The following is a 21546-nucleotide window of genomic DNA, read 5'->3' on the forward strand; positions in this document are numbered from 1 at the left end:
GGCAGAAGAATCGCTTGAATCTGAGAGGTGGAGGTGCAATGGCATGATCTCAGCTCACTGCAACCTCCGCCTCCCAGATTCAAGCGATTCTCCTGCTTCAGCCTCATGAGTAGCTGGGACTACAGGCGTGCACCACCATGTCCAGCTACTTTTTGTATTTTTAGTAGAGATGGGGTTTCACCATGTTGGCCAGGCTTGTGTCGAACTCCTGACCTCATGATCCACCTGCCTCAGCCTCCCAAAGTGCTGGGATTACAGGTGTAAGCCACTGTGTCCAGCCCTCAATTTTCTTTTCTTTTTTTTGAGACGGAGTCTCACTCGCCTAGGCTGGAGTGCAGTGGTGCGATCTGGGCTCACTGCAACCTCTGCCTTCCGGGTTCAAGTGATTCTTTTGCTTCAGCCTCCCAAGTAGCTGGGACTACAGGCACGCGCCACCACGCCCAGCTAATTTTTGTATTTCTAGTAGAGACAGGGTTTCACCATATAGGCCAGGTTGGTCTCGAACTCCTGACCTAGTGATCCTACCACCTCGGCCTCCAAAAGTGCCGGGATTACAGGCGTCAGCCACCGCATCCACTAGAGATCAATTTTCTATGACCAGAGAGCCTCTTCTATGCTAACTCTAATGTTCATTTTTGAGAGTCCATTTTGAGAGGCAAACGTGGAGGACACATCTGCATCTGCTGGCCTTTTCCACGTGGCAGAGCCCGAAGCCCCCGTACCTGTGTACTTCCAGGTGACGTCCTCCAGGAGCAGGCTGCTGTCTCTCGGCCTGTGTTTCTTAAGCCAGGCCCAACAGTGGACCTGCTGGTCGGTTGGAGAGATCATGAAGAAACTGAAAAGTGAGACCCCAAAATAATCAAAACCAGGTAGCAGAAAAAGGATCAGGAAGCAATCGAATCTTGTTTAGTTTCAAAGCAATGAGGCAAATTCTAGGAAATGATTTCTTAGCTTTCACAGAAGGCCAGTAGCACCATTCTAGGACTAACAACAAAACAAAATTCTGGCTTCCTGTTAGTGCCAAGAAATTATACAGATTTACTAACGTAAGACATTGGCTGGGCACAGTGGCTCACGCCTGTAATCCCAGCACTTTGGAGGCCAAGGTGGGCAGATTGCTTGAGCTCAGGTGTTCAAGATCAGCCTGGGCAATGTGGCAAAACCCTACATCTACAAAATATACAAAAATTGGCTGGGTATGGTGGCGTGTACCTGTGGTCCCAGCTACTTGGAAAGCTGAGGTGGGAGGATCACTTGAGCCCAGGAGGTTGAGGCTGCAGAGATCCAGGATCGCATCACTGCACTCCAGCCTGGGTGACAAAGTGAGACCCTGTCTCAAAAAAAAAAAAAAAAAAAAAGACAAGGCATCTTCTCCCAGTAGGGTACATAATCTGGTGGGCTTTTTTTTATTTTCCTCCTGGTGATTTCTTTTTGTTTAGGACTGCTAATAAACTGGCTTTGATTTCACATGATTCTTAGTCCCTGGGATTTATGGCTCCTGGAGAAGCGCCTGAGAGCCTCTGCTACAGTACCCCTAAGGAATCACATGTTGGATGGAGCAGAGCGGGACAGCAGCTCATCTCACCTGCGCTTGTTCAGTCGTGCTATGCTGCAGTCATTTTCATACCCTCCACCCTCGTTGAGCATGCCGGTATGCACAATGTGGCCCACGGGCACATCCAGGTCATTGGAGAAGAGGTACTGTAGAACTTCTAATGCCTGATCCCCAGTGGACTGCAGGGTTAGGGAATGAAACAGAGAGTGAACATGAGAGCACCTGGCTGGGCCACATGGCCCCACCAGCAATGAACCTCACTGACAAAATTCAATCAGCCAATTCCCATGTGACAACATTTGCAGACCTACTCCGCTGCAAGAAGCTCCAGGGAACGCTAGCTATTGATTCTTATGATAAACAGGCCTCTCTAGCAAATTAAAAACCCGAAACAAGGAGCTAAAATTTCAGAAAAATGTTACAACACAGATGAAACACTAAAATATACCAGAATTCTTAAGAAATCAGTGTGTTTTTTTTTGAGATGGAGTCTCACTCTGTTGCCCAGGCTGAGTGCAGTGGCGCAATCTCAGCTCACTGCAACCTCCACCTCGTGAGTTCATGCAATTCTCCTGCCTCAGCCTCCCGAGTAGCTGGGATTACAAGTGCCCGCCACCACGCCTGGTTAATTTTTTATATTTTCGGTAGAGATGGTTTCGCCATGTTGGCCAGGCTGGTCTTGAACTCCTGATCTCAGGTGATCCGCCCATCTCGGCCTCCCAAACTGCTGGGATTACAGGCGTGAGCCACCACTCCTGGCCTTAATTTTTGTATTTTTAGTAGAAACAGGGTTTCACCATCTTGGCCAGGCTGGTCTGGAACTCCTGACCTCAGGTGATCCACGCCCCCTTGGCCTCCCAAAGTGCTGGGAATACAGGCATGACCCATTGCACCCAGTCAGGAATCAGTTTTGAAGATGAAAAACAAAAGGCACTCAATAAATATGCAAAGTTTCCTAATCCATTATTTTGGTTCCCAAATACTTACTGTTAGCTCAAACTTTGTGAAAGAGGACATGTCAATGACACACACAGCCTCCTTACAGCACTTGACTTCAGACTCCACGATGTCAAACCAATCTGGCTTATAGAAAGTCTTGCTCTGCTCCAATGCCAGGAGGTCTACGGAATGGAAAAATCACAAGGCCTTGTAGAGTTTAGTGTAGTCCACGTGGTTATTATTCTTCTGTGAACACATTCTAGCCTATGCATTTGAAAATACGTTTTATTAATTCCCAGGACAAAAAAAAAAAGGAGCAAAAATGAGAATGTGACTTCTTACCCTTGTCAGGGGGAACAAAGTACTTTGGCCTCTCAAATCCATGTTTCTCCATCCACCTGGCTCCCTGTGCATCCAGCCGGTCGTAGAGAGGAGAGGTGCGTAACTGCCTACCAGTCTGGAAGTCCCAGCGGGGAACCTTCAGATCATACATCAAAGCTAGAACAGACAAGAGCAGTCTATCAAAGCCCAAGACACAGATTCTAGACCTGAGTAGCCAATATCCACTAGACTCTGGAGTTGTTTCTATTCAAAAGAGCTTTCCAGGCTAATTAGTTTTTTTTTTTTTTTTTTGAGACGGAGTTTTGCTCTTGTTGCCCAGGCTGGAGTGCAATGGCACAATCTCAGCTCCCCGCAACCTCCGCCTCCTGGGTTTAAGCGATTCTCCCACCTCAGCCTCCCGAGTAGCTGGGATTACAGGCACATGCCACCGTGCCACACTAATTTTTGTATTTTTAGTAGAGACAGGGTTTCTCCATGTTGGTCAGGCTGGTCTCAAACTCCTGACCTCAGGTGATCCGCCCGCCCCGGCCTCCTGAAGTGCTGGGATTATAGGCGTGAGCCACTGCGCCTGGCCCAATTTCCAGGCTAATGTAGTCTAATTTTCAAAATTACCCAGTGTATCAGGCATGCTCCAGAAGGAAAGACAATCCTGCCAAGCTGCTACCGTCCCACCCTGGAGGTATAGAGCTATGTGTCACGGCATGACTCGGCCTGTATTCACATGCAGCATTCCACATTAGTAGGTAGAAATGATGAGAGAAAGGTCAGGGTCCTAAACCTTACTAAGCTTCATAGCAGAGATGAAGGTTACTAAGTGGGACACAGGTGGTAACAAAATGTGAAAAAATGGCATTCGATTCTTCATTGTGCCTGTGTTAGGATCTCAGAACTATTACACACATTTCCTCCCTGATAATTAATTAACTCACTTCTGAAGTGAAAGGGTACATACTGTAGCTTGATTAGGTGGCTCTGAAATCTGAGAAGTTACATTGTATTGTACCAATGACATCATTCACACAACAAAGCTAGGGTCAGAATTCATTTCTCTTAGGCCGGGTGTGGTGGCTCATGTCTGTAAACCCAGCACTTTGAGAGGCCGAGGTGGGTGGATCACGAGGTCAGGAGTTCGAGATCAGCCTGACCAACACGGTGAAACCCCATCTCTATTAAAAATACATAAATTAGCCAGGCATGGTGGCAGGCGCCTGTAATCCCAGCTACTCAGGAGGCTGAGGCAGGAGAATTGCTTGAACCCAGGAGGCAGAGGTTGCAGTGAGCCAAAATCGCGCCACGGCACTCCAGCCTGGGCAATAGAGCAAGACTGTCTCGGCAAAAAAAAAATTTCATTTCCCTTAATGTCCAATCTTCAACAGCAATAAGTAAAAAAAGCCGTAAGAGTGCGATCTGTGGTCGCCTGCAAAGAGAAGACCTGATCTCACACCATTCCAAACAAAAGGCACATCAAGGCTTGGGGAGGTTGGGAGACAGGAGAAGGAAGCCAGGCGGGATTCTCTGCATGATGACAATCTGTCCATCTCCTGGTACTTTAGGTTCTATCTTCCCCTTCCCCATTTTCTTTTCTATTTTTTTTAATCTTTTGTTGAGATGGAGTCCCACTCTATCGCCCAGGCTAGAGCGCAGTGGCGTGATCTTGGCTCACTGCAACCTCCGTCTCCCGGATTCAAGTGATTGTCCTACCTCAGCCTGCCAAGTAGCTGGGGTCACAGGCACGTACCACCACATCTGGCTAAATTTTTGTATTTTTAGTAGAGACAGGGTTTCGCCATATTGGTCAGGCCAGACCTCCTGACCTCAAGTGATCCACCCGCCTCAGCCTCCCAAAGTGCTGGGATTACAGGCGTGAGCCACGGTGCCTGGCGCCTTCCCCATTTTCTATGTGCCTGCCACTTCTATTTCATGAGAATTGGCTACCAAAAGTGTCATATTACCAAGGAGAAGCTCAAGCTCAATTATGACTTGTACAGGTTCCAAAGTAACTATGGGTGGGGAAATCTAGGCTTATAATAGTTCAACTTTAAAACAAAAAACTTTGATTTTTTTATTTTATTTTTTTGAGACAGGGTCTCAGTCCCCCTGCCCAGGCTGGAGTACACAGTGGCGCCATCATGACTCACTGCAGCCTCAACTTCCCTAGCTCAGGTGATTCGCCTACCTCAGCCTCCCAAGTAGCTGGGACTTCAGGTGTGTGCCACTAAGCATGGCTAATTTTTTGGTTTTGGTTTTAGTAGAGACAGGGTTTCGCTACGTTACCTAGGCTGGTCTCAAACTCCTGACCTCAAGTGATCTACCTCCCTCAGCATCCCAAAGTGCTGGGATTACAGGCATGAGCCACCACACCCAGCCGAGTTCAACATTTTAACCAAAATATTTGCTAAAATTAAAAAACCTTAGCAGTTAAATATATTGCTGTTAGGTCCTTCATCTCCATGGATGTACATCCTCTTCCCAGGCCAAAAGTGAGCACTCAGGCATTAAAGGCCATCCAGAGTCCTCACCGACAATGTTGTTCAACTACCAAACTAACAGTTTACTTGTAACCAAGAATGGTGGTCAGAGCCAACACAGAAACTTAGTCCTGAGCATAAGTATGCCCAAAATATTTAGATACCATTTGGCAAAGTCTGAGAACAGCTCCTCAGTACAGGAAAATGAAATTACAACTTGAACCCACATGGTTTGGTTCAATTCCTGATACAAAAGCTTTCTAAGGGCTTCCTAGAAAATAAATCAGAGATCAAGGCAGAATAACAAATTAAGATGAAGTGGCCAGTCCTTCAAAGTTGAAGCAGGGCAAGAACAAGGGAGTGAGAGCAGGAATGTATGTTTTGTATTTATAAGGGAAGTGGTTCCCAATCTTGCTGCTGTAGGGTGGATTAACGGTGAAAGTCACTAACGGAAGCCTGAAGCTCTGAGAATAACTTGGCAAATTCTCTGACTTGGAAAGAAAAAACTAAGTGGGGAGTGAGAAAGCATTTTCTCAAAAACTAAGTGGGAGTGAGAGAGCATGCACTTCAACACAGGGTCTCTCAAGGCAGACTGGAGAAAGCATGCACTTTGACATACGGTCTCTCAAGGCAGACTGGGAAGGCGGCATTGCTCAGAATATTTAGGAAGCTGCTATGTACCATCTGTAACTCCTATTCTACTTTCTTGTTCTCAGAAGGAAACAAGGTCCGATGCACTAAAGAAAATGTTACGTATATATCACGAGAAGCATAAAGCCCCTTACTCAGGCCTGGAACAGTCAAATCAAATGCCCAACTCAAAGCACTTGTTAAAGAACTGAGGAAAACTTTGCTCCTTCTGAATGACAACACGGGCTACCGAGAAGACACCTGCAACTAGGAGCAACTGTGATAAAGCTTCACTTACGCATGACTTCCATGACCCGGTGGCGCAGAAAGGTGCGGCTGCTCTGGAGGGCTCCAAAACGTTTCAGGTCCAATTCCCAAACGTTTTCTGAGGGATAACCATGTACCATCCATTCGGCGAGGTACCTATATAGACAGAGGGCACTTGTTGGGGCTCAGGTGTGAGATTTGAGAAGATAAAAGTAATATTCTACAAATCGAGAACTAACAGAATCAAAAGATCCTAAATTGCCATACACCAGCTGAATAGTTTTGGGCACTTTCCTTAACTTTTCCGGAAGAAACGAACATGGGTCTGTGTACTGCTCTCAAAATACTACTATGAGGATTTTACCCCAGATGATAAGATTCCCTAGGAAGTATTTAACATAGAAGCCGGCCAGACACATTGGCTGATGCCTGTAATCCCAGAACTTTCGGAGGCTGAGGCAGGGGATTGCTTGAAGTCAGGAGTTTGAGACCAGCCTGGGCAACATAGTAAGACCCTGTCTCTACAAAAAAAAAAAAAAGTTTCAAAGTGAGCCAGATGGCTCACGCCTGTAATCCCAGCACTTTGGGAGGCCGAGGCGGACGGATCACCTGAGGTCAGGAGTTTGAGACAAGCCTGACCAATGTGGAGAAACCCTTTCTCTATTAAAAATACAAAATTAGCCGGCATGGTGGCACAAGCCTGTAATCCCAGCTACTAGGGAGGCTGAGGAAGGAGAATTGCTTGAACTGGGAGCCAGAGGTTGCAGTAAGCCGAGATCACGCCATTGCACTCCAGCCTGGGCAACAAGAGTGAAACTCCATCTCAAAAAAAAAAAAAAAAAACAAAATTAGCCGGCATGGTAGCACATGCCTGTAATCCCAGCTACTCGGGAGGCTGAGGCAGAAGAATCGCTTGAACCCGGGAGGCGGAGGTTGCGGTAAGCCAAGATTGTGCCATTGCACTCCCGCCTGGGCAACAAGAGCGAAACTTTGTCTCAAAAAAAAAAAAAAAAAAAAAAGAGCTGGGTATGGTGGCACATGCCTGTAGTTCTAGCTCTTCTGGAGTCTGATGCGGGATGATCCCTTGAGCCCAGGAATTTGCGGCTGCAGTGAGTTATGATGGTGCCACTGCACTCCAGCCTGGGTGAGAGTAAGATCTTGTTTCAAAAAAAGTTAGAAGCCTCATCTATGAAGAAATAAGACTAAAACACATACAAATATACTCTAAATATCCAATGGGTTTTTTTCTGTCACCTCAAGGAGATTATACAGTTATGTGACCACATCTCCTTTGCTCCAAATGTTTTTGTAACTCCTCTTCTGTAATTGTTTTCAGAGCCATTCTACAAATCACTCAAGAGAACTGGTCTCATAAATTTAAAATAAACTTTTCATCGTGGCTACCATCTTACCCATTTGTAAGTATTCAGTTCAGTGGCAGTGGGTACATTCACACTGCGGTGTAACCTTCACCACCATCCATCCTAGAACTCTTTTCCTCTTGCATTTCTGGAACTCTGTGCTCATTCAAGAATAGCTCCCCTCCCCCTGCCTCTGGCAACCACCAGTGTACTTTCTGTCTCTATGATCTGACAACTCTAGGAACTTCATGTAAGTGGAACCACACGGTATTTGTCCTTTTGTGACTGGCTTATTTAATGTTCATTAGTGTCTTATTTTATTTTATTATTTTTTTTGAGATAGAGTCTTGCTCTGTTGCCCAGGCTGGAGTGCAGTGGCGCGATCTCGGCTCACTGCAAGCTCTGCCTCCCGTGTTCATGCCATTCTCCTGTCTCAGCCTCCCGAGTAGCTGGGACCACAGGCACCCACCACAACGCCTGGCTAATTTTGTTTTTGTATTTTTAGTAGAGATGGGGTTTCACTGTGTTAGCCAGGATGGTCTCGATTTTGTGACTTTGTGATCTGCCCACCTCGGCCTCCCAAAGCGCTGGGATTACAGGCGTGAGCCACCGCGCCCGGCCTAGGGTCTAATTTTTAAATAAAAACTTGTGGCCAGGCACGGTGGTTCATGCCTGTAATCCCAGCACTTTGGGGGCCAAGGCGAGTGGATCACTTGAGGTCAGGAGTTCAAGACCAGCCTGGCTAACATGGTGAAACCCTGTCTCTACTAAAAATACAAAAATTAGCCAGGTGTGCTGGCACACACCTCTAATCCCAGCTACTCGGGAGGCTGAGGTAGGAGAATAGCCTGAACCCAGGAGGTGGAGGCTGCAGTGAGCTGAGATCATGTCACTGCATTCCAGCCTGGGCGACAGAGCAAGACTCTGTCTAAAAAAACAAACAAACCGTGTATTACCTAGTTCAAATACCTACCTCAATCAACATACTTGGCTACCAAACTCAAATACACACTCAAATGACCAATATTTGTTACAACTGAAAAAATATAAAAGAACATCCCACAGGATCTGCGGCTAACTCCAAAAGATGAGTTGCAAAAACATTTTGCCTGATGACATTTCTGGAACATGGGGAGCCTCCCATACTTAGAAGGGGACAACTCCAAAATTACATTTATCTTCTTATTAGTCTTAACATACTAGATTAAATATACCACACGCCATGTTAATAACAAGTAATTCTAGAAGAGAAGAGACCCAGCAAGCTGACTTATGTTCACAGCTGACTTTGAGTGAGAAAGACTTACTTTCCGGCTCCTCCACCAAATGAAAGGCCAGCAGAGTTCATTCCTGCCAGGACAAAGTAGCCCTGCACTGCAGGAGACTCGCCCATGATGCACCTCATGTCTGGTGTGAAGGTCTCTGGGCAGTTCACCAACTTCATGATCTCCAGAGTCTCTAATTCTGGCATCCTCCTCAGAAGGGAACTCAACAGAGGCTCTGAGCAATAACAACAAAACCAAATAGAGTTCTCACCTTTAAGGAATTAAACCACTTTCAACCCCTCTACTTTTTTACACCCTCTCCTTTCAGAAAACCTCTTGAAATTTTTTTTTTTTTTTTTGAGACGGAGTCTCACTCTGTCGCCCCGGCTGGAGTGCGGTGGCACGATCTCGGCTCACTGCAACCTCTGCCTCCCAGGTTCAAGTGATTCTCTTGCCTCAGCCTGCCAAGTAGCTCGGATTACAGGCGTGCATCACCATGCCTAGCTATTTTTTGTATTTTTAGTAGAGATGGGGTTCCACCATGATGGCCACACTAGTTTCGAACTCTTGACCTCAAGTGATCTGTCTGCCTTGGCCTCCCAAAGTGCTAGGATTATAGGTGTGAACCACTGCGCCCAGCTGGAAGAGTTTTTTTTTTTTTTTTTTTACAGACGAGCCAACTGGGCCATTTATCACAAAGCAGAAACCTTGGTAGAATTACAGGATACAGCTGCAAAATACCTGGTATAAAGACTGAGGAAAAAAGATACTGGTTAGAAAGGAAAGCAGCAGAGAATAGCAAGAAAACCGTGCCTACAGATAATAATCTCGAAGGGACCAGTGTGAGTGGAAAAGCTCTTAAATGGCGGCCACAGAGATTTTAATAAAAGGTGATGTTCTGAGCTGGGCACGGTGGCTCGCGTCTGTAACCCCAGCATTTTGGGAGGCCAAGGTGGGCGGATCACTTGAGGTCAGGAGTTCAAGAGCAGTACGGCCAAAATGGCGAAGCCTCGTCTCTACTAAAAATACAAAAATTAGCCAGTCATGATGGTGGAAGCCTGTAATCCCAGCTACTCGGGAGGCCGAGGCAGGAAAATCGCTTGAATCTGAGAGGCAGAGGTTGAAGTGAGCAGAGATCGTGACACTGCACTCCAGCCTGGGCAATAGAGTGAAACTCCATCTCAGGAGAAAAAAAAAAAAAAAAAAAAAAAAAAAAAGGCAGTGTTCTGCATTGGAATAGCTGCAAAAGACAGACTTTCACCCTGCTTTAAAGGAAATCTACCATCAGGGGCATAATCCAGTGGACAGCAGAAAAAGATGAAACCAGACCAGAGCTGGATAATGGGTACATGGGGGCTCATCACACTACTCTCGCCAGGTTTGTTTAGTAGACACGCAGTCTCCAGTCTCGCCATGTTGCCCAGGCTGGTCTTCACTTCCTGGACTCCAGTGATCCTCCCACCTTGGCCTCCCAAAGTGATGGAATTACAGGTGTAAGCCACTGTGCCCAGCTTCTATCCACTTTTAAAAGTTTGAAATTTCCCGTAAGAATTTATTTAAAAAAGAAAGCCCATCAAGGGTCAGAGGGAAATTCTTCATTAGAGACTCTTTCATCTTTTTAAATTTGGAACTAGGTAACTATATTTTTATTATTATTATTATTATTATTTTTAAGATGGAGTCTCGCTCTGTCACCCAGGCTGGAGTGCAGTGGCGCAGTCTTGGCTCACTGCAAGCTCTGCCTCCTGGGTTCATGTCATTCTCCTGTCTCAGCCTCCCGAGTAGCTGGGACTACAGGTGCCCACCACCATGCCCAGCTAATTTTTTCTATTTTTTAGTAGAGACGGGGTTTCACCATGTTAGCCAGGATGGTCTCAATCTCCTGACCTTATGATCCCCCCGTCTCAGCCTCCCAAAGTGCTGGGATTACAGGCGTGAGCCACCGCGCCTGGCCAATTTTTTTTTTTTTTTTTGAGACAGAGTCTTGCTTTGTCACCCAGGCTGGAGTGCGGTGGTGCGATCTCAGCCAGCTGCAGCCTCTGCCTCCTGGGTTCCAGCAATTCTCCTGCCTCAGCCTCCCAGGTAGCTGGCATTACAGATGCATGCCACCACATCCAGCTAATTTTTATATTTTTAGTAGAGACGGGTTTTCACCATGTTGGCCAGGCTGGTCTTGAACTCCTGACCTCAGGCGATCCGCCTGCCTTGGCATCCCAAAGTGCTGGGATTACAGGCCTTAAAGGCCAGGTGCGGTGGCTCATGCCTGTAATCCCAGCACTTTGGGAGGAAGAGGCGGGCGGATCGCTTGAGGTCAGGAGTTCAAGACCAGCCTGGCCAAATAGTGAAACCCCATCTATACTAAAAACACAAAAATTGGCTCTGTGTTGTGGTGGGCGCCTGTAATTCCAGCTACTCGGGAGGCTGAGGCAGGAGAATTGCTCAAACCCAGGAGGCAGAGGATGCAGTGAGCTAAGATCGCACCACTGTACTCTAGCCTGGGCAACAGAGCGAGACTCCATCTCAAAATGAATGAATGGATAAATAAATAAATAAATAAAATTATTTTAAAATTTAATAAAAGACTACACTAACAAAACAATTCTGAAAAACAAAACAAAACAATTCTGTCTTCTAAAGAACTCTTCAATTTTATATGAAGTCCTACTGAAAGAAGTCTCCTCCTAAAACCTAAAATCTCAGCAATAATTTTAGGTGAATAAAGAATAAGCAGGGGCCGGGCGTGGTGGCTCACGTCTGTAATCCCAGCACTTTGGGAGGCCGAGGCGGGCAGATCTCCTGAGGTCGGGAGTTCGAGACCAGCCTGACCAACATGGAGAAACCCTGTCCCTACTAAAAATACAAAATTAGCCAGGTGTGGTGGCACATGCCTGTAATCCCAGCTATTCAGGAGGTTGAGGCAGGAGAATCACTTGAACCCGGGAGGCAGAGGTTGCACCATTGCACTCCAGCCTGGGCAACAAGAGTGAAACTCCATTTCAAAAAAAAAAAAAAGAAGCAGAGCTGGGCACAGTGGCTCACACCTTTCTCCCAGCACTTTGGGAGACCAAGGCAGGCAGATCACTTGAGGCCAGGGATTTCAAGACCAGCCTGGCCAACGTGGTAAAACCCCATCTCTACTAAAAATACATAAATTAGCTGGACATGTTGGTGCACGCCTGTAATCCCAGCTACTCAGGAGGCTGAGGCATGAGAATCACTTGAACCTAGGAGGTGGTGGTTGGAGTGAGCCGAGATTGTGCCACTGCACTCCAGTCTGGGTGACAGAGCAAGACTCTTATCTCAAAAAAAAAAAAAAATAAATAAATAAAAGGCCAGACGCAGTGGCTCATGCCTGCAATCCCAGCACTTTGGGAGGCCGAGGCAGGCGGATCACCTGAGGTCAGGAGTTCAAGACCAGCCTGATCAACACGGTGAAACCCTGTCTCTACTAAAAATACAAAAATGAGTCGGGAGTGGTGGCGCGCGCTTGTAATCCCACCTACCACCTACTCTGGAGGCTGAGGCAGGAGAATCGCTTGAACCAGGGAGACAGAAGTTGCAGTGAGCCAAGATCACGCCACTGCACTCCAGCCTGGGCAACAGAGCGAAGACTCCATCTCAAAAAAAAAAAAAAAAAAAAAAGAGCAGCTGGGTATCATGGCTCATGCCCATAATCACAGCACTTTGGGAAGCTGAGGCAGGAGGACTGACTGAGCCCAAGAGTTCGAGACCAGCCTGGGCAACACAGCGCGACCCCATCTCAACAACAAATTTAAACATTAGCTAGGCATGGTGGCAAGCACCTGTAGTCCCAGCTGCTTGGGAGGCTGATGTGGCAGGATCGCTTGAGCTCACGAATTTGAGGCTACAGTGAGCTATGATCATGCCACTGCACTCCAGCCTAGGTGACAGGGCAAGACCCCATCTCACACACACACAAAATGATAGAGATGACTAAAGACACACACACACAAAGGGCTAGGCACAGTGGCTCACACACACACAAAGGGCTAGGCAAAGTGCTAAGTGTAATCTTAGCACTTTGGGAGGCCAAGGTGAAAGGATCACTTGAGCCTCGGAGTTTGAGATCAACCTGGGCAACATGGCGAGACCATGTCTCTACCAAAAAGAAAAAAAAAAGCTATGAGACCAGGAGTTTGGGGCTGCAGTGAGCTATATTGTGCAACTGCACTCCAGTCTGAGCACAGAGCAAGGCTCTGTCTCAAGAAATTTAAAAAAAAAAGTAAAACTAAGAATAAAATTAAAAAAGAATAAGGCAAATGTCCATTAACTAAGATTTTAGTCCCCTGAATCCGCTACCTAGTAACTTCATCCTTAGACCAGGCAAACTCACCCTCTGTAACCACTGTTGTACCTCATGGCGATGTTATAAACATTAAACAAGGAACTATTCTTCAAAATACTTTGAAAAACATAACATCTTAAACAAATGTAAGGCACTACTGTTATAATGCAGTTCACATACCAAAGTGATCCCAGTCTTCCTGTAGATTCTGAATCTCCAGCTGGTTCTTGCCCTCAGTGAAAATTGGTTTCGGGTTCTTCTCAAAGCCCCCAGACAAGATGCCACCCTGCCAGTTCCGAATATAAATTCTTCCATCAGCATCCACAATAGCTGAGGTGGAGAAATGACATGGAGTGGGGAGTGGAAGAAAAAACAAGGGTTTAGAGGCAAGTCAGCTTTCCAAATGGACAGAAAAAACAAACAAAAACACCCATTAATGGCTTTATTAATGAACACATTCAATGAACACAGGCATTCATTAGCTTTAAAATACCTTCTGAGGTCACGGGGGAAGATCCTCCCATTTAGCCTTTCAGTGGAGACTGTTTCTCTGATCATCCCTTACCTAGAAGCTTTGACTAGTCCCCGCAAGCAAACCACATAACTCCCACTGTGCCAAGCGAAAGTTTAACAGAAAGGGGGACTGCAGAGCCCATTCTAGGCATGAAGACCGTCAAAAGGATGTGAGAACCCTCTCCTATAGTGCTTGGAACCACGAACCCACCTAAGTCTATCATTTACCTATGACATTTCTACAATCTATAGCATTCAAGTTAAAAAGTCAACAAGACAGTCCAAATATTCTCAATGGCCTCTCTTTAGGACTAAAATTAGCTTGCAAAACAAAAAACAAAAACAAAAAAATGTATTAATGGAAATTTTGGCCATCCTTTCATAAAGAGTTAATAAAGAAAAGTCAGAATTGGGTCCACCTCCCTGTAACATGCTCTAGAAATGAAAGACTCTTTCAGACACAGTCTGTCCTTAGCAGAAAGTTTTCCTTTTCAGAGGACAGGATACTGGCAAAGAAACAAGATTTTTTAAAAAAGTGCAAGTCCTCACTTGGTGTGCTGCTCTGCAGAGGGGTCTCCAAGGGGCGAGTCAGGAGGTAGAAGTGTTCGCAGGCATGTAGCGGGATACTAACCGGCTCCTCGTTGGACAGACCCAGCTCGTATGCCCACTACAAATGGACAGGTTGATTTGTGGGTGGGAAGAGGAACAGAAATAAAAATGAGCAAGTTCAGCCTCTTGAGATTAATTCCAAGTGGCTTATGTGTGCTCTTGCTACAGTGTCAGGTGTGGGAAGTCAGCCTGCTTTAGTTCAATTATTTGGATGGGGAGCAATACTACATTTTTTAAGCCATAAAAATTACTTTGAGATCAAAGGAAGAGACATTTACCAGCTAGTCAAAGGAGCTCATGGGAACCAAAGGAGGTCCTTTTGATAAAATGCCTGGGCTCAACTACAAACTCCAAATAGCAATCACTAAATGAACTTCACATGGCCAAAGTATTTCTCAGTTCACTTCAGGATCATAGCATGGAAGGCAAGAGCCAATCTGCTTTAAAAGCAGCAGTGTCCTGGAAATTAGTGTCCACATTCCTGACACAAGAAAACAGCCTAATATGTTATTTGCTAGGTTGTAGAATGAAATGTAACACCAAGACCCAGCGCCAAGGATTCACATCAATGCCTGACCATTTGCTGGCCTTCCTGACCAGGACAGCACCCATCAACCCAGTGTGGAGAAAGGACAAGGTCACACATGCTTCTATTTGCAGACTAAGTATAGGTTTCTGATTTAGAATACCCTACAAGAAACAGCATAGTTACTGATATCTGTATAACCAATCACAATACTAATCTTACTTCTCTACACCAAAAAAATCTTGGAGACAAACGTTAAATAAGAAAATCAGTGTTTGGTGCTGACCTACCTGGCCAGCACAGTTGACAAAATACTGGCATTCGATCTGTCCTTTATCTGTCTCCACTCCAGTAACTTGACCTTTTTTGACCATTACATGAAGAACAGATGTCCGGTCATAGATCTGAACACCTGTTCCAAGGTAAAGAAAGAGTTGGTGCTTCATCTGATGTTCCAGAATGAAGGCATGCGCAGCAGGTTCTCCACCCAGAAGAAACACTGACAAAGTCAAGTCAATGCTTTATTTTTTTATTTTATTTTTGACTTTATTTTTTTATTTTATTTTTGAGACGGAGTCTTGCTTTGTCGCCAAGGGTGGAGTGTAGTGGTGCGATCTTGGCTCGCTCTCTGCCTCCTGGGTTCAAGCAATTCTCCTGCCTCAGCCTCTCAAGTAACTGGGATTACAGGCATGCACCACCATGCTCGGCTAATTTTTGTATTTTTAATAGAGATGGGGTTTTATCACGTTGGTCAGGCTGGTCTTGAACTCCTGGCCTCAGGTGATCCGCCCGCCTAGGCCTCCCAAAGTGCTGGGATTACAGGCATGAGACACCACGCCCGGCTCAATGCTTTCATTTAAAAACAAAAACCCTAGAATCACATCCTGAGACTATGTAAATGGGCCTTGCCCAAGATTGAAAATAGCAAGTCAGTTTAAAAACAGACTTTGGAACACAATAATTAAATTCCTGGAATCATAAACTATGGAGCAGAGAGGAGAGGATGTAAATAGTGCGCCTTAAGTGCTAACCTACTCATACCATGGATATGATACCCTGGACACTAGTTAAGTCTTTCCCTCATTCAATGCAACATGGGCTCATGATTTCAGGTGTGGATTAAACTTCCAAGGTGTGTTTTCACCTTGAGCTTCTCAAGTCCTGTGGGGGAAAATATTACCTTGAGTCCAAACGGCATTAATTGGCAGGGCACAGTGGCTCACACCTGTAATCCCAGCACTTAGGGAGGCTGAGGCAGGTGGATCATCTGAGGTCAGGAGTTCAAGACCAGCCTGGCCAATATGGCAAAACCCCATCTTTACTAAAAATACACAAAAAAATTAGCCAGGTGTAGTGGCACACGCCTGTAGTCTCACCTACTCGGGAGGCTGAAGCAGGAGGATCACATGAACCCAAGAGGCAAAGGTTGCAGTGAGCCAAGATTGTGCCATTGCACTCTAGCCTGGGTGAAAAGAGTGAAGCTCCATCTCCAAAAAAGGGGCATTAAGTAGCACTAAAAGCAGTTCTTTGGAACTTTAAAAATGTGGCCCTGAGGGAAAACACTCATTAACAGATAAATAAAATTATAAGTGTTCAAAATGGAGGCTGAGTATCCCAAAGAGGATAATCTTTCCAAACTTGAGTTGGTGTCACTGCCTACTGTGAGACACTTCCTTAGGTCATGTCTTCCCTGCTAACCTATCTTAAGAAAATGCAAAGACCTGCTCACCATTTTGGGAGGCAGCACTTGCCAGGGCAAGAGCCACGTCAGCGGAAGATACCACTGCATCCTCAGGAACATGCATGGCCCCCACCAGGTCGTGCACGTTGAGGAGATGGTGAAGCTCGGCCACTTTCTTGGGGGAGATGATCTCAGAAGGGATACCTATAACACTGCCACAGAACACAAGGGACAATGACATTCACAGGCTCTTTGGCAGAGGCCAGTGTGGTAAAGTCAGGACACGCTTCTAGACTCTTACGTACTTCAGCCCTGCATTGATGCGCTTCAGGGAGATCAGTCGGTCCTGAGTTTGGGCCAGAAAGATTGAGCCTGTCCTTGTGTAACCTGTAAGAAAAATGAGCCCAAATAAGACAGATCAGACCAAATGTAGGATAGGAGAGTGGAAAATCCACTAGATTATAGGTTAGAAGACCTGTGATGAACCCTGGGACTGCCACTCAATATCCTTGGGCAGGTAAATCAGCTTCTCTGAGCTTCTACACAAAATTTTAAGAACTTCAGCTGCACTAAGGCTCCATGCCCTAACCAAACATTCTCAGCTCACAGTTTTGTGAGGTTGTGAGGATCAAATGAGATTCTAGGCCAGGTGTAGTGGTTCACGCTTGTAATCCCAGCACTTTGGGAGGCTGAGGGGGGCGGATCATCTGAGGTCAGTAGTTTGAGACCAGCCTGGCCAGCATGGTGAAACCCTGTCTCTACTAAAAATATAAAAATTAGCCAGGCGTGGTGGTGTACGCCTGTAATCCCAGCTACTGGAGAGGCTGAGGCAGGAGAATTGCTTGAACCCAGGAGGTAGAGGTTGCAGTGGGTCAAAATTGCACCACTGCACTCTAGCCTGGGCGACAGAGCAAGACTTTGTCTTCAAAAAAAAAAAAGACGGTTTTGGGCAGGAATTCGACCACCCCTATTCTTCCCTCCTTTTAGGCAATTTCACCCTTTCTCCTCCTAGTCTTAGGGGAGTGTAATCCTTGGCAAAGGCCACTCACAATAACATCAGCTACCAAGGGTCGGATTCTCCCTTCTCCTTCCCCAGTATAGGCAAACAGTGGGCATGTGACCTAAGCTTATTCAATCAGACCCTCCTGCGATAGTCAGTCTTCAGCACGTAGGTGAATGGCTAGAGGTCACCATCTCAAGGGCAGCATCATCCAGGCCAGGCTGCTCCTGTTCTGGCTGAGGGACTGCCTGCAGTGCAGTCCCCACATCCTGGCTTCCAGGCTGCCTCCAGCTGGCAGCCTCCTGCCATCTCCACAGGCCCCAAGCTCCTCCCAACAAGCTCCAAGTTGGCCAGAGTCAATTCCTGTTGTCTGTAATCAACACATCTGATATAGAACCATAATTACACTTGGGCCAATGACAATCCTCCTAAAATGCAATGACTCTTAATTCTTATGAAGAAAAAGTTGAAGCAATTTGGTATCTTATTTTCAAAAGAAGTACAGTAAGGATAATTTACATATTTTCTTAATTTCTTAGTAGAGACGGGGTTTCACCATGTTAGCCAGGATGGTCTCGATCTCCTGACCACGTGATCCGCCCACCTCGGCCTCCCAAAGTGCTGGGATTACAGGCGTGAACCACCATGCCCGGCCAACCCAAGTTTTAATTACCAAAGCAGCAGGCACACCTGGCAGAGGACCAAATACAGAACGGAATATAAATCTCGGGGACAGGCAAAGCAGTAAATGGAAGATACTTGCTTACCTGTTTGGATCCCTGTTTCTTGCTCTAACTGATGGTAGAGTTTGTTTGAGTAGTCTGCCATCTTCTGCTCAATGGTCAAGTGCCTGGCAGTGCTCAGGATGCCAGCACAGAACCTGGTAGAGCCAGCAGCCAGCCTGCAGGATAGATGCAAAATGCTATTAGGTAGATTGATGTCATCTGTGAATACGAAGTCAAGGTTTCTCATTTAATACTGTTTCTAATACCAAAAGATGGAAACAAGCTGGGCACAATGGCTCACACTTATAATCACAGCACTTTAGGAGGCCAAGGTAGGAGGACTGAGGACTGCTTGAGTACAGGGGTTTACGACCAGCCTGGTCAACATAGGGAGAACCCATCTCTACCAACAACAACAACAACAAAATTAGCCAGGCATGGTAGCACATGCCTGCAGTCCCAGCTACTTGGGAGGCTAAGGCCAGAGGAGCCCTTGAGTTCAGAAGGTAGAGGTTGCAGTGAGCTATGATCACATCTCTGCACTCCAGCTTGGGCAACAGGGTGAGAAAAATGTTCAATGACATGGGACAGATTTAAAATTTTGGATAGTTTAGGCCAGGCACAGTGGCTCATGCCTGTAATCCCAGCACTTTGAGGGGCTGAGGTAGGAGGATCACTTGGGGCCAGGAGTTCAAGACTGGCCTGGGCAACATAGCCAGACCGTATCTCTACCAAAAAAATAAAAAATAAAAATAAATAAATAAAAATAAAGCCCGGGTGTGGTGGCTCACGCCTATAATCCCAGCACTTTGGGAGGCCGAGGCAGGCGGATCACAAGGTCATGAGATCGAAACCATCTTGGCTAACACAGTGAAATACTGTCTCTATCTCTACAAAAAATACAAAAAATTAGCCGGGCATCGTGGCGGGAGCCTGTAGTCCCAGCTACTCGGGAGGCTGAGGAAGGAGAATGGCGTGAACCCGGGAGGCGGAGCTTGCAGTGAGTCGAGATTGTGCCACTGCGCTCCTGCCTGGTGACAGAGCGAGACTCCGCCTCAAAAAAAAAAAAAGTAAAAAAAATAGAGATAAAAGTTAGCCATGCTACTTGGGAGGCTGAGGCAGGAAGATCCCTTGATCCCAAAAGTTTGTGGCTGCAGTGAGCTAGCATTGTGCCACTGCACTTCAGACTAAGCAATAGAGCAAGACCCCATCTCTAAAATAAAATAAAATTTTGGAATTCATCTATACAATGGAATATTATGCAGCTATAAAAAAAGAATGAAAAGGTCTTTATGTACCAATATGGAACAATCATAATGAAAAAGCAAGGTGAAGAACAGTGTGTAAGGTATGCTCCCACTCATATAAAAAAGGGAAAAAATATAATAAATGAATATCCATACACACATACACAAACCTACCAACACATAATTGCTTACAGAAGCAGAGAATATAACTAGAACTTAACTTCCCTCCAGAGAGGAAAGCTTTTTGTTAGAAGTGAAGATTGAGGGCTGGGTGCAGTGGCTCACGCCTATAATCCCAGCACTTTGGGAGGCCGAGGCAGGCAGATCACTTGAGGTCAGGCATTCGAGACCAGCCCGGCCAACATGGAGAAACCCCATCTCTACTAAAAAAACAAAAATTAGCCGGGCATGGTGGCAGGCGTCTGTAATCCCAGCTATTCAGAAGGCTGAGGCAGGAGGATCGCCTGAACCCAGGAGGCAGAGGTTGCAGGAGTTGAGGCTGCACCACTGCACTTCAGCCTGGGTGACAGAGCAAGACTCCATCTTGAAAAAAAAAGTAAAGAAAAGAAGATTGAGAAGCAGTCTTTTTCCTGTGTACTCTTTTACATATATATATATATATATATATATATATATATATATATATATATATATTTTTTTTTTTTTTTTTTTTAAGACACAGTTTCGCTCGTCACCCAGGCTGGAGTGCAATGGCACAATCTCGGCTTACTGCAACCTCTGCCTCCTGGGTTCAAGCTATTCTCCTGCCTCAGTCTCCCGAGTAGCAGAGATTACAGGTGTGTGCTACCACGCCCAGCTAATTTTTGTGTGTTTTTTGTTTTTTTAGAGACGGAGTTTTGCTCGTCGCGCAGGTTGGAGTGCAATGGCACAGTCTCGGCTTGCCGCAACCTCCACCTCCCAGGTTCAAGCAATTCTCCTGCCTCTGCTGAGGATAGCACTCCTTGAGCAGCTTTGACAGTGGCTCTTGCCCTTGGGGGTACATTAGAGTTCCCCGGGAAGCTTTTAAAAATATTGATGCCTGGCCTCACCCCTAGAGATTCTGGTTTGTTCTGGGGAGAGGTCTGGGCATTGGTAATGGTTAAAAGCTCCCCAGCTGATTCTAATGTGCAGACAGATTTAAGAACCATTAATCTATGAGAATAATAGTGAAGATGGAGAAGAGGAACAATTATAAAGGGGAGTGTAAAACCATTTCACAAGCCACGGATAAGGCATAATAATAGCTATTATTTCTTGAGACAGTCTCACTCTGTTGCCCAGGCTGGAGGGCAGTGGCACAAACTTGGCTCACTGCAATCTCCGCCTCCCAGGTTCAAGCAATTCTCCTGCCTCAGCCTCCTGAGTAGCTGAGATTACAGGCTCATACCACCACGCCCAGCTAATTTTTGCATTTTTAGTAGAGACAGGGTTTCACCATGTTGGGCAGGCTGGTCTTGAACTCCTGACCTCAGGTGATCCACCCACCTTGGCCTCCCAAAGTCCTGGGATAACAGGCATGAGCCACTGCACTTGGCCGAGGCATAATTTTTTTTTTTTTGAGACTGAGTCTTGCTCTGTCGCCCAGGCTGGGGTGCAATGGCGTGATCTTGGCTCACTGCATCCTCCGCCTCCTGGATTCAAGCGATTCTCCTACCTCAGCCTCCCGAGTAGCTGAGATTACAGGTGCACATAACCACTCCCAGTTAATTTCTGTATTTTTAGTAGAGACGGCGTTTCACCATGTTGGCCAAGCTGGTCTCGAACTCCTGACCTCCGGCGATCCACTCGCCTTGGTCTCCTGAAGTGCTGGGATTACAGATGTGAGCGACCGTGCCTGGCTGGTGTAATTATTTTTAAGTGTGAGGTTTAAATAGCCTGCCTTATATCAATTCTAAGGTATTATATAATCTTGAAGCAACAAATTAAAGCAAAAATGAACCTCCCTAGGGTCTCCCATTTAGAAACATTTACACTGAAATTAGTTTATCACTTTTTGTGGAAATACCTGATAATTAAATTAAAAAGGATTTCAAAAAATAGGAGAAAGACTTTGACATTAAGGAAGCATTATGAGGCCAGGTCTGGTGGCCCACACCTGTAACCCCAGTACTG

At 46.0% G+C, this 21546-nt stretch overlaps 1 protein-coding gene across 5 annotated transcripts in view; it reads right to left on the minus strand.

Annotated features, from left to right (window-relative positions):
* PDPR (pyruvate dehydrogenase phosphatase regulatory subunit) overlaps nucleotides 1-21546 on the minus strand; it is a 49870-nt gene that overhangs the window by 17588 nt on the left and 10736 nt on the right. For 4 of the 5 annotated variants that reach the window (XR_008514674.2, XM_024233873.3, XM_054534118.2 and 1 more), the window contains exons 3-14: nucleotides 18230-18363; nucleotides 16768-16849; nucleotides 16511-16674; nucleotides 15072-15193; nucleotides 14196-14313; nucleotides 13314-13463; nucleotides 8870-9062; nucleotides 6233-6357; nucleotides 2837-2992; nucleotides 2543-2676; nucleotides 1586-1734; nucleotides 723-835 (exon numbers count right to left, since the gene is read on the minus strand). Coding sequence is in view for 4 of the 5 variants with exons in the window: in XM_024233873.3 (XP_024089641.2) it covers nucleotides 723-835; nucleotides 1586-1734; nucleotides 2543-2676; nucleotides 2837-2992; nucleotides 6233-6357; nucleotides 8870-9062; nucleotides 13314-13463; nucleotides 14196-14313; nucleotides 15072-15193; nucleotides 16511-16674; nucleotides 16768-16849; nucleotides 18230-18363 (1640 nt within the window). In the remaining variant the exon portion in view is untranslated. Of the gene's footprint in view, nucleotides 1-722; nucleotides 836-1585; nucleotides 1735-2542; nucleotides 2677-2836; nucleotides 2993-6232; nucleotides 6358-8869; nucleotides 9063-13313; nucleotides 13464-14195; nucleotides 14314-15071; nucleotides 15194-16510; nucleotides 16675-16767; nucleotides 16850-18229; nucleotides 18364-21546 lie in introns of those variants that run through there. The other variant, XM_054534120.2, reaches the window with a different exon arrangement.

Source organism: Pongo abelii, chromosome 18 (genome assembly GCF_028885655.2).
Source record: "Pongo abelii isolate AG06213 chromosome 18, NHGRI_mPonAbe1-v2.0_pri, whole genome shotgun sequence".
NCBI lineage: Eukaryota > Metazoa > Chordata > Mammalia > Primates > Hominidae > Pongo > Pongo abelii.